We start from the raw sequence: 11866 nt of genomic DNA, 5'->3' as shown, positions 1-11866 counted from the left end.
AAGGGGAAGAGTTCATTTTTGTTCATGGAGAAGGCATAACCGCAAGGACTCAAATGCGATTTTTTTTGTCTCCTATTCTCTCTCTCTTTCTCTTGCTCTCTGTCTCTCTGCTCTATCTATCTTTTTTTCTCTTTTCCACGTGCAAACATACTTGCAAGGCTAGAAGCAAAGAACTGCTGAAGGATCAATCATAACTTTTGTTAAGGGTAGAAGAGGTGGCTTGCCTTGTGTAATCTATCAAGCCACCCTTCGATCTGCCCTATCTGCTGTGTTCCTTATCTATCTATCTATCTATATATCTACCTATCTATCTATCTATCAATCTATCTATCTATCTATCAATCTATTTATTTATCTATCTATCAATCTATCTCTATCTATCTGTCTCTTTCTTTCTCCCTCTTTCTCTTATATATACGCAGATGCATACAATAAAATTTTACAATATGCATTGTCGTAGAAAATTCGAAAAAATGACTCAGTTATAGAGTGTGCACTTAACGATTATTATGAATTATTGCTTGGGACGATATCGTTCGGCATATAAGCAACATCGTAATGACTAAATGAAAAAGAGAAAAGAACGCAAGTTATAAGAAAATTGCCACATTATACAGAGCCAACAATCCATCGTACACATGCCAGTGAGAAAAGCGTAATCGATAAAATGAACAATCTTAATGCATTAATGAAGTTTTAACGCGCAACGAGGACAAGGAAATTTTTTGGTCATTCATGTAATGCAAAAAGAATGAGTACTTCATTCGGTATTTCATTTTTCGAAGTTATGAATCGCACTTGTAAAACTCCACTTCCAATTCCTCATAGCTTTTCCCTCTCCCCTTCCAGCCACTTCCCGCCCCTTCTTTCCCTTCCTCACGCCATTATAGCCGGCATTGGCGACGTTTACGGCAACTCTGCGTATCTGTGGCTACTTCATTAAATGGACAAACTGGAATACTAAAGTGATGCTAGAAACGAGATAATTAAAAATTTAATCGTCTTTCCGCAATCCATTGGTGGTTCTTTTTTCTCTCTGTCTCTGTCTCTGTCTGTCTGTCTGTCCGTCCGTCCATTCGTCTGTCTGTTCTTCCCCATTCTTCTCTCTCTATTTATCTCTATCTCGTTCTCTTTCTATCGTTACTATCTCCATCGGGTCTGTCTTTCTCGCAAGATATTCAATCTTGGACGATAATTATCTTCGATTTGATATTAAACGATCCTCTCATTTTAGTATTTCACGCTTATAGATTCGTCGTTTCTATACAAGACCAGCGAGAATTGTTTAATCTCGATATTGATACGTGCCATCCACTTTGGCGATATAAAGTGAAGTGATACGTACTAAATATTTCAAATCGTCATTTAAATGATTCATAAGACGATTTAGTTGAAACTATTTATTGGAACTATCGAAGTGTTATGAGATGGAAAAAGCATTTATAAGAATGATTTTCAACGATGTTGATGTTACTATTTGTGAGAATAATTATGATGTTCATATATTGAAATGTATTTCATTTGTCATAGTGATTATGCTACTTAACGATGTTTGTTAAAAGTTCGTTATATGGATTGTAACAACGCATATTATTTTTGGATTAAAAATTGAAATAGAACAAATGTCGATTAAAATAATACTTCTTTTAATTTCAAAATTCGACAAAAATTGCATTTCTTCTCTATTCATCCGAATTTTTCTATCTCGATTTAATTCAAAATTAATAAAAAGAAAAATCAAAGAATAAATAAAATGAATTGTTTACTAATATTCGATATTATCAAAATCGAGGATGAAGAAGTTGTAATAAGTTAGACGGATTAGTTTTACGCACAGACTCAACTAATTAATCGAGTCAGATGATACTTGGCAAGTCGAGATGGTGAACGCTGTTTGGATGTACAAGCCAGCGTACTAGCATGCGGAGAAGAGTAGTTGGTCGTCTGTTTCCAGGCGCGACTGATAATGCACTTCTCTTGCGCAATTCGCTGTCAGGAGTAATGGTTTCCTCTTGAACATGAAAAACTCGAGGCACAATAAACCGCCAAAATTATGACTGCAGGCTTACGGCGTCGGCATCGGCATCGTTCGGCAATGCCGTTGGAATGGGCGCCATCGTCGTCGACGTCGTCGTTGTCGTTGTCGTCGGTAGAAATAGACGAAAGGAGAAAGAGAGAGAAAGAGAGAGAGAGGGAGAAAGAGAAGGAGAGAGAGAGAAAGAGAGAAAAAGAGAGAGAGAGATGCTAGTCTAAAAGAGGGAACGACATGAAGAAAAAAGATGCAAAGCAAATGGACAAGCATAACTATCGTGAGAAATCGAGATATATCTCAGACTCAAATTACAGACTTTGGCGACTTGGTAAATTTGTGATTTCGATGTGCGATACGATATAGTGGTCAAGGTGACGCATCCTTTCGTTCGGTCTTTTACAATGCGACCGATTCGAGATTTGTCGCTGGCAATATTACACAAACGAATTTCCCTCTTCTCTCTCTCTCTTTCTCTCTCTCTCCCTCCCCCTCTCTCTCTTTCGTTTTTTCTTCTCCAATTTTCCAATCTTCTTTCTGAAATTAACATCATCTTTAACTTGATCGCCACGTAAATCGGACTAACTAAAAAAAAAAAATCCGTCGTAAATTTAATAAACTTGTATGGGGCGCTCTTGCGTGCATTTACGTATAAATAAATTAAATAACACGAACGATTTAACATTCTTCTCTTATTACTATTATTATTATTATTATTGTCATTAATGTTATCGTTTATTATTATCGTTATTATTATTATTATTATTATTATTATTATTATTATTATTATTATTATTATTATTATTATTGTTATTATTATTATTATTATTATTATTATTATTATTATTATTATTATTATTATTATTATTGTCATTAATGTTATTGTTTATTATTATCGTTATTATTATTATAACAAACTTCGGAATCGACGTTGAATTTAGTTTGGATTCTTTCTCGAATCGATACTTAATATTTCTATTCTGATTCAAATCTGGTTGATGTTCTGATTCAAAGTAGTCTCTTTTTTATCAATCTTAAAATATTATTGATTTCATTTGCAATGAAATAAAAAATTACGGGTGATCAATATATACGATTGATGTTCTTGCTAGTTTTTTTAAAGAAAGATATATAAGAATTCGTTTATTATGATACTTGAAATAAATTGTGATAATTAGATAATTATATTGATTTATTTCTCATTTTTGTATTTAATTTACGAAAAATAAGACTATTATTTACTGTTCATAACTAATTTATCTATTTCCTTATTTTTATTAATTTTCTTCACTCATCATTAGTAATTGCACCTTTTTGATTAATTTCTACGTAATTATTAAACGAACATTTACCAAAAAAATAAAAAAAAGAAACATACACGATTAAAAATAATCTCCAGTTAGCACTATTATCTGACATCGCAATTGATAAAAGATATATTTGTATTCTTTGTTCCTTTCTTTCTTTCTTCATAGCGTTATAAAAATTGTCTTCTCAGCAACGTAACAATACCCCCTAGGTTAACGGAAGATGCATAAATTCTTATGATGTCTTGCAAATGGCTGAGAAAGAGTGGCGAGAATAATGCAGACATTGTTTTTGCACAACTTCCAAATCTCTTACGATTTAACGAATTGACAAGGAACGACAGAAAATACGCTTGATGTGTTTTCTCTCTCCCTCTCTCTCTTTCTCTCTCTCTCTCTCTCTCTCTCTCTCTCTTTCTTACTGTCATTCTCTCTCTTACTCTCATTCTTTCTTATTTTTTCTTTCTCTCTTTAGCACCTGTGCGCGCGCGCTAACCTGCACGCGAGTACTTGCGATGTGGGATATGGTAGTTTATATCGATTGTAAGTACCGTTGGCTCGTCGTAACCGTTGGTGGTCGAGTGTCTCGTCAGGTAACTTTTTAAATACCGTTTATTCACTCTAGCTCGGTGCTTTACCGGCAGAGGTCCTAGGATATATCAACGCCAACGTGCTGCTTCTTCGTCTTTACTCACGGTTATTCAATCTTTCTTTTTCATTTTTTTTCTCTCTTTCTCTTTCTCTCTCCATATCTTTCTCTTTGATAATGAAATTAACTTATCCGTTCTTTCATGTTTTTCTCTCTCTCTCTCTCTCTTACACTATTGCTTTTTCTCCCCTTTCTCTTTCCTACTCTCTTTTTCTCTTGTCTCTTTCTCTTCTCTTTCTGTCTCTCTTTAATCCGTTCGATACCCTGTATAACTCGAAGTCTCTCTAGAAAGAATGCATACATCGCGGTGTTCCTCGTTAATCGAATAACATCGGGCAACGTGAACGTATCAAGCCGTCGATAGATGTTGATCCGGATTATTAAATGTATTATAGTAATGTGATAAGAGACGAATGGACAAGGAAATAAACGATAGCGATCGATAATAAATATGTAATATGATTTTTCATTAACATTGACGAGAACGAGAACCATTTATAGGATTGATAAATAATAATTTTATATATATATATATATATATGTATTTACTCTTCTCCCTCTTGTGATCGAGTGATGTATCTAATCTTTTACCTTCTGTGATCTAATGATCGTAATTGTGTTTCTTAGAGAGAGAAAGAGAGAGAGAGAGAGAGAGAGAGAGAGAGAGAGAGAGAGAGAGAGAGAGATAAAATCCCGTAAAATCGTTTAGCATTTTCTTTCTCCGACGAATTATGGAATCATGTAATGTCATCAATTAAAACATCGTTACTAATGACACGCAGGCCGGTGATGTAATTTGCGTTTCTCTTGCTCGTGCAATTAGAGCACAACATCGTTTAAAGGAAAGAGTGATTATAAGTGCATTCCTATGGCACGCAATTCGCATTTCTATGTTTCTTCACCTGCATTATCTTACTTTTCTCTTGATTCTCTTTCATCTCTCTCTCTCTCTCTCTCTCTCTTTTTTCTTGTCTCATTAATGACAAGAAGACATATTCGACGATCGATAAAAAAAATTTTAATGACCTTACGAGATGTTATCTCTATGTAAAATCAGATATATTAGCTTTTAATGATTAATTTTATTACGTTTTATTGTAAAAAGTCAAAAATATAGCGAAGTATTAAATGAACGAAATATACCGATACAGTTCGAATTATTAGTAATTATTAAATCCACGTTGAGTCAGGATACACAAGGGATTGTAATGAAATTTATTAATAGTCGTTATTAGATCCGTTTGATATTGTTGTTTTACACTTTTAGAACGATTGCTCCAATAATAATAATTAAACGAAAGCATAAGAATATCGCATAAAGACGAATTAAAATTATCAATTACAATAAGTTAATGATTCGCGAGATTTGTATTTCATTAAATTTCTTTCGCATTCTTGATGCTCGATAAAAAGAAAGAGAGAGAGAAATAGAGAGAGATAGAGGAATATATAAGGAGAGAGAAATAGAGAGAGATAGTAAAAATGTTTGAAAATGTGAAAATCCTCAATCGTTCCACATAGGTTGTTCGAGTTAAGGATATAAAAGAGGTTTATCGGTGTTACGTAGAAATGTTTGATTTAAATCGCGTGTCACGATAGGTGAAATATAATAAAAGCTCCGAGAGAAGGACGATTCTTACCAACGCGATTTATGGATACGGAATAAGAGAAAAATCAATAATCGACGCGACGGCTCTCCGTATACGTATATGTATATCTAGATGCGAGCCAGCTGAACGATTTGCTAATGCCGTTGAAGGGTCTGTCGCCATCGAGTGAATTGGAACTTTCATTTTTCGAAGGACGAAAACTTTTACGGTAAGAAACGATCACAATCGACCGAGACCAATTGTTCTTTCTTTCCTATCCACCCGAAAATTTAGCTCGGAATACATCTCGCATTTTTTCTCTCTCGTTTTTCTGTCTTCTTCCAGTCACAATTTATATTAGGGAAAGAAGATAAAGATAAAGATAAAGAAGGAGAGAGAGAGAGAGAGAGAAAAAAAGAAAAACAAGATAGAATATATTATTGTATTACTCTTCCTTCTATTGTCATACATGAAGAAGAGTGGTTCGAAGCAATCGAAAAGGAAGAAATTAATTTCATGAGAAATTTAAGAAGAATCTTGAAACCGTCCATTGTTATTGAGATCGACATTTTTCTTTGGTCTATTATTACCGAGGGGTAGACTTAAAAAAATTATCTCTAAAGGAAAATCGTATTTCTCTCTTTCCCTCCCTTTTCTTCTCTCTCTCTCTCTTCTTCTTTTTCTCTCTCTCTTACTTCTTCTTTCTCTCTCTCTCTCTCTCTTTTCTTTCTCTCTCTCTCTCTTTTCTTTCTCTCTCTCTCTCTTTTCTTTCTCTTTCTCTCTCTTTTCTTTCTCTCTCTCTCTTCTTCTCTCTCTCTCTCTGTTCTTCTTTCTCTCTCTTCTTCTTTCTCTTTCCTTCTTTCTCTCTCTCTCTTCTTCTTTCTCTCTCTTTTTTCTCTCTCTCTTCTTCTTTCTTTCTCTCTCTTTTTCTTTCTCTCTCTCTTTTCTTTTTATCTCTCTCTCTTCTTTTCTTTCTCTTTCTTTCTTTCTCTCTTTGAACAAAGCACAAAAGCGAAGAGGAGGAGTAGCTTTGAAGTTTCGTAATTAAAGGACAAAAGCGATAGTGGGAATACATTATCAGGAGTCGCCGTTGGCCCAATATCGCCACGTACCACTATCATAGGCGTAACAAAGAGGAAATAAACTATTGGACGATCGAATGTCAATATTATCGAGCTGGTCGGCGTTCTGAAGGAGGAGGGAGAGGAGGACGAGAAGGAAGAAGAGGAAGAATAGAAGAAGGAGGGAAAGGAGAACACAGAGCGTGTAATAAATGAATAACAATGTAAAATCTTAATGATTGTTGAGCGAAATACTCCCTCGAACCATGTTTCCTTTATTCCTATCATCCAACGTGACATTTTGAGCGGTGTTTGAACCATGTCGGACGTAATAGAAAACTCGATGGACGGCTCGCTTTCCCAAGCGAGAGTTCGTGGAATTTTTGTCTTTTCCATGTGTATGTATATATATATATATATATATATATATATATATATATATATATATATATAAAAAGAAAAAAACGCGGTTATATGGAACGAAAAGTTTTTTCCCGGGCACCTCCTTTCAGTGTTCCTCTTCCAACCACCTCTGAACCCACGCAACCCTCTACACACCCCCTTCCCCGCCCACGACTAACGGCCGATGCACGTCGATGTTGGTGAAGCGAAGCCGGCTCGTAGTTTCTTTAGTTTCTTCAAAAAGAATGACGTGTTCCGTTGTTCCCCGTGTGTTCTATAGTGAGAGGCCGACATTAACGTTAAAGTAACACACACGTAAACGCATCGGTGATGTACCAAGAGAAGGGGAATCCGCAGAGCCAACGACCACAAATTCGTCTCATATTAAATCACGCTTAACTCTTCTTTTCCCTGACACCTGTGAGATATTTCACGGGAATGCTTTTTATCAAAGTCGCAATTCGATCGGAAGGAAATATCAAAGTGTTTGATGTAAGTAGAATTTGTTATACATGTCGAATTAATTATAGAATAATAAATAATTCAGAATAAGAAATAATAAAATTCTATCGTTATAAATTATGTAATATATGTAATTGAACGAATATACGCATTATATTATCGTAAAAATATATCGAAGTAGGAAAATTAATTTAATGATTTGATTTGATAAAAGAGAGCAAAATGATTATAAACCTTCTAAAATTGCCTTTTGGATTTTCAGCGGATGGCGATAAAGAGGTGATATAAATTGAAGACATGGTAGTGGTTGGATTTGAAAAGGAGGTACGAAAAAAGGAAAAAAAGGTGAAACGAGAGTGGTTGATTAATTTGAGCGCCTAACGCTCAACTCGGCGCCGGCGCGAGAAGACAACACCAGGCCATAGTGGCCCGCACCGTCCCAGCACTATTGGCACAAGTAACATTAACGTCTCTACCTTGGGGTTCTATTACCCTTATTGTTATACTTAGAGTTAGCGAACTATAGACTGCTGCCGCGACATCGACAACCGCGGGCCACGTGGCTCCAAGCGTGTGGCCACGCATGTATTCGAACAACTCCGACAGTCACTACTTGCCTCTCCAAATAGAGAGGTGTCGACGTTTAATCTGATTCCGATTATTATCGAATATCTTTTATTTTCTTCCTTCGAACGATCTCTTTGATTTCAAGTAGAAATAATATTCAAACTTTTTAAATTAATCGTATCTTTGGACAACTCAGAGAAAAAAGAGAAAGAGGAATAGAGAGATAGATAGAGAGACAAAAAGAGAGAGAGAGAGAGAGAGAGAGAAGGAGAGAGCGAGCTTTTTTATCAGATCAAAAGCAATATAATATCAATAATTAAGAAAATTCAACGCTACTCAAAATTGTTCGAGAACAAGTACGTAGCTATTAATATTATATATTCATTTATCGAGAAATGGAAAAGAGTTAGCTTTCATCATTGATCCTTTCTCTGTTAATTAATGAAAAGTAAAAAAGGTAAAATCAAGCGGCAATAAAGTACCATCTTCACCTGTTAGATAATCATACCCATGTAATGTAATTCAAGTATTTCATAGAAATTCTAATGATTAATTATTATATCTTTTCAAAGATTTTTCAAGTCGTTATCCGACTATAGTTTGAAATCTTATAATTTACGTTAGAGTGGATTAACATTGAAAGAGAAAAATTGTTGCTAATGAGAAGAGGATAGATGATATACGTACCGGGTTCGGCAAAAGTAATAATCTCCGATGTTCTTGCGTAAAAATCATCCATCTCCTCCTGAGGTTCGCGCCCCGGTCTAGTATCGTAATCACCATATCCCTGATAGGGCGTGGTGGTCCTTGAATTACCATCCGTTGTCGTCTCCTCGTTTTGCTGATCAAGATTCTTGTACGAGTATTCGTCGCCACCATAAAGAAATTCACCTGAATATTCGGCCCCGTGATCGTTCCGTGTCCTCTCTGGATACTGCGGCGATGCTTGAGCTTCAGCTCGGTATAGAGTCTCCAAAGCGAGATGTCTCGGAACAGCAGCCAAGGTTCTGTTCACGTCAGGCCGTGTTCTTAAGCCCAATTTCGTTAATATCTGATGTTTGATTGCTTCCAATCTGAGGTCGTCAGGACTCGGCGCAGTTCCATGCTTGCTTCCACCTCGATGGATTTCATGAAGGTGCTGATGTTGCTGCTGCTGATGAGGACAGCCGGGACAAGTCTGATGATGATTCTGTCTCGGTTGGACGGGTGGTAAAGTCAGGTAACAGAGAAACAGTCCAATAAGAAGCAAATTGGAAGGTATCAGGAGTCCGCCTCCATATCTGGAGAACAGTTTAGGCGATCGCACGTGTAGGCGTCGTGTACTTTCGTCTCTTCTTTCGGTATATTCGAAAACTCGACTCGATCGTTCGCAAATGTCGGCGTTGTCACCTTTGTCTCGTTGACGAGGCTGGCAACGAGATTGTTGTTGCTGCCGATGTTGGTGTTCTTGTTGATACCGTTGTCGTTGATGGTGCCATTGCCGGCAATATTGGCTCTCCTCTCCGAACTTGGCGATTCGACCTTCGTTCGAGGTGAGTCCCACTCCGTACGGCACCTGGTGCATTTCGGCGGCGAGTCACCTCCTCCTCCCCCACCACCTCCTCCACTTTCCTCTCTTTTCCTCTCCCTCTCGAACGGCCGATCTAAGGAGCACCCTATCTCCTTCCTTCTTTTTTCTCTCCGAGGCAAAGATTCTATGACTACGAACTGTCTCGCTTTCCCTACTATCGCTACTATCGATGCTACTGATTCTCTTTCTCTCCGTCTTAGCAGTCTTCTTTTCCTCGCTGCTACGAAAAAGAAGGACGAAGACCGTAAGGAGAAAGGATCCAAAAAGGTGCCTATCCGCGGTGAGAGCTTTCCTTGGGTTAGACAGCTGCAAGGCGAGGCTGCGATGACGACGGCGACGACGACAAAAACACGGACGCAACGATAATGCGACGACAGTGTGTAACGACGGTGACGACGACGACGATGACGATGACGACGACGAGAAGAAGGCATCCTCGCCTAAACCCCCCATTACCAACGATCCGGTGCCGGTGCTTTGGGATCGATCTGACCGTCACGTTGGACCGCCGTAATCGGGTACACCCTGCTCGTTTTCTTGGCCATTCGCGCTCCCTTCGAATACACGCAAGGCACACGCACGATCGAGCTTCGCGATCCCACCTCTTTACGATTCGTCGACTCTCCGCCAACCTGCTGAGTATCGATCTTGATCTTTTTCAATTTTCTTATTCTATTTTCTCTTTCTTAAAGAATCGGAATAATCTTACTCTTTCAAGTCAAGGACACTTGTCGTTCTTCGCATATCGTTTTTTTGATTGATCCTGGTTGATTCTGTCTGTTTCTTTCTCTCTCCCTTTCTCTCCTCCCCCTTTCTCTCTCTCTCTCTCTCTCTCTCTCTCTCTCTCTATCTATCTATCTCTCTGTATTTCTCTCTTTATTTACGATACGCGAAAATAAGCAAAAGTCTTACGTTCTAAGGTCTCCGCGACTTTCTTGGACACTTTCTATGTGTACCTAATGCTTCACTACGACTAAACCCTTTGGAGGAGTGCACCATTTAAAAGTTTGGCGCGGCCCAACAAGCAAGAATATCTGACGACATCGGCCGACTCAAGATCTCTCGTCTAAAGAAGGCGTCGCGACGATCTATCGCGCCTCTCTTTAGTTCTTATCCCTCGCGATAGCACGTCATCCTCGTCATCGTCGTCGTCGTCGTTATTATCCGTCGTAGCGCGTCCCTTTGGAAAATTTTCTATGAGCTGACAAGGAGCTCTAATATGCTCTCGAACGATAAATCCAATCGCATCGCCTTTTTCCTTTATATGAAAATTAAGGTAAAAGAAACGTTTGCTCTTGATGTTACTGCTGTTGTTTTTCTTTTCTTTGCTGATATTAGCGTTGATATTGCCGTTTCGTCGAGAATGGCTTTCGAAAAATTTCAAAAATCCGTATAAACATTCGAGTGACTCCAGTCGTCCCGAGATATTTACTAAAGATTCTTGATCCTTCCCGATTTTCGTCGCTTACGACCTTTCCCGATTTCGGTCCACTTGATTTCGCGAGGACACGGATAGACTAGCATCGACGAAGGAGGACGAAACGCCACAGGATCTCCGTAACGAGCGAAGCACGCTTGTCGGAGGCGCGCCGGACACTGAGGGGCATCCACCACCACTACCAACAAACACAAGAACACCACTACCGTTCTACGATCAGCGCTACTAACAGTAGTGGCAGCAGCACCGGCACCGGCATCACCACCGCCACCACTATCACCACCCACCAACGAGACACTATCTACCCATCCACCCACCTACCCATGACGATATAGCTACTCTACGACGCTCAGCTAAACTCTTCATAAACTCTTTATATAGGTGTTTTCCCATATAACGCGATGGTATACCGTTCAAGATGCGCTAATACATTTAAACCTTCACTCATCTATATGCCATGGAATGTTCTGCGAACATGGAAATATAGTTGTGTAACATAGCCATCGGATGGTGATCTGTTCAGATCTTGAGATAGATAGATAAATAGAAATAGATAAAACCAAAGCCTTTTTCTTCTTTCCACCGGTACCACCTCCGCTATATAACGAACAACAGCAGAAATCCTGCCGCCGACATCGGCGCCACCCTGGCATGAAAAGGGGAGGGCGAGAGAAGATCCGTTCAACTAGCAAACACGTGCTTCACGCGTGGTACTCTAATTCCGACTAATCATTATTCTCCTCTTCGTCCTCCATGTTCTTTTTTCGAACTCCTCCAATTGAACAAAAAGCA

At 38.3% G+C, this 11866-nt stretch overlaps 1 protein-coding gene across 1 annotated transcript in view; it reads right to left on the bottom strand.

Moving 5' to 3' along the window:
• The window catches only part of LOC124427324 (inhibin beta chain), a 36323-nt gene extending 25088 nt beyond the window's left edge, over positions 1-11235 (bottom strand). Inside the window, exon 1 of the mRNA XM_046970105.1 lies at positions 8754-11235. Coding sequence (XP_046826061.1) covers positions 8754-9630 — 877 coding nt within the window. The 5' untranslated portion in view covers positions 9631-11235. The remainder of the gene's footprint in view (positions 1-8753) is intronic.
• Between the last annotated feature and the right edge of the window lie 631 nt (positions 11236-11866).

This window comes from Vespa crabro, chromosome 10 (assembly GCF_910589235.1).
Source record: "Vespa crabro chromosome 10, iyVesCrab1.2, whole genome shotgun sequence".
Lineage (NCBI taxonomy): Eukaryota > Metazoa > Arthropoda > Insecta > Hymenoptera > Vespidae > Vespa > Vespa crabro.
Note: the sequence above shows the minus strand (reverse complement) of the source record. Positions and strands in the feature narration are given on the sequence as shown.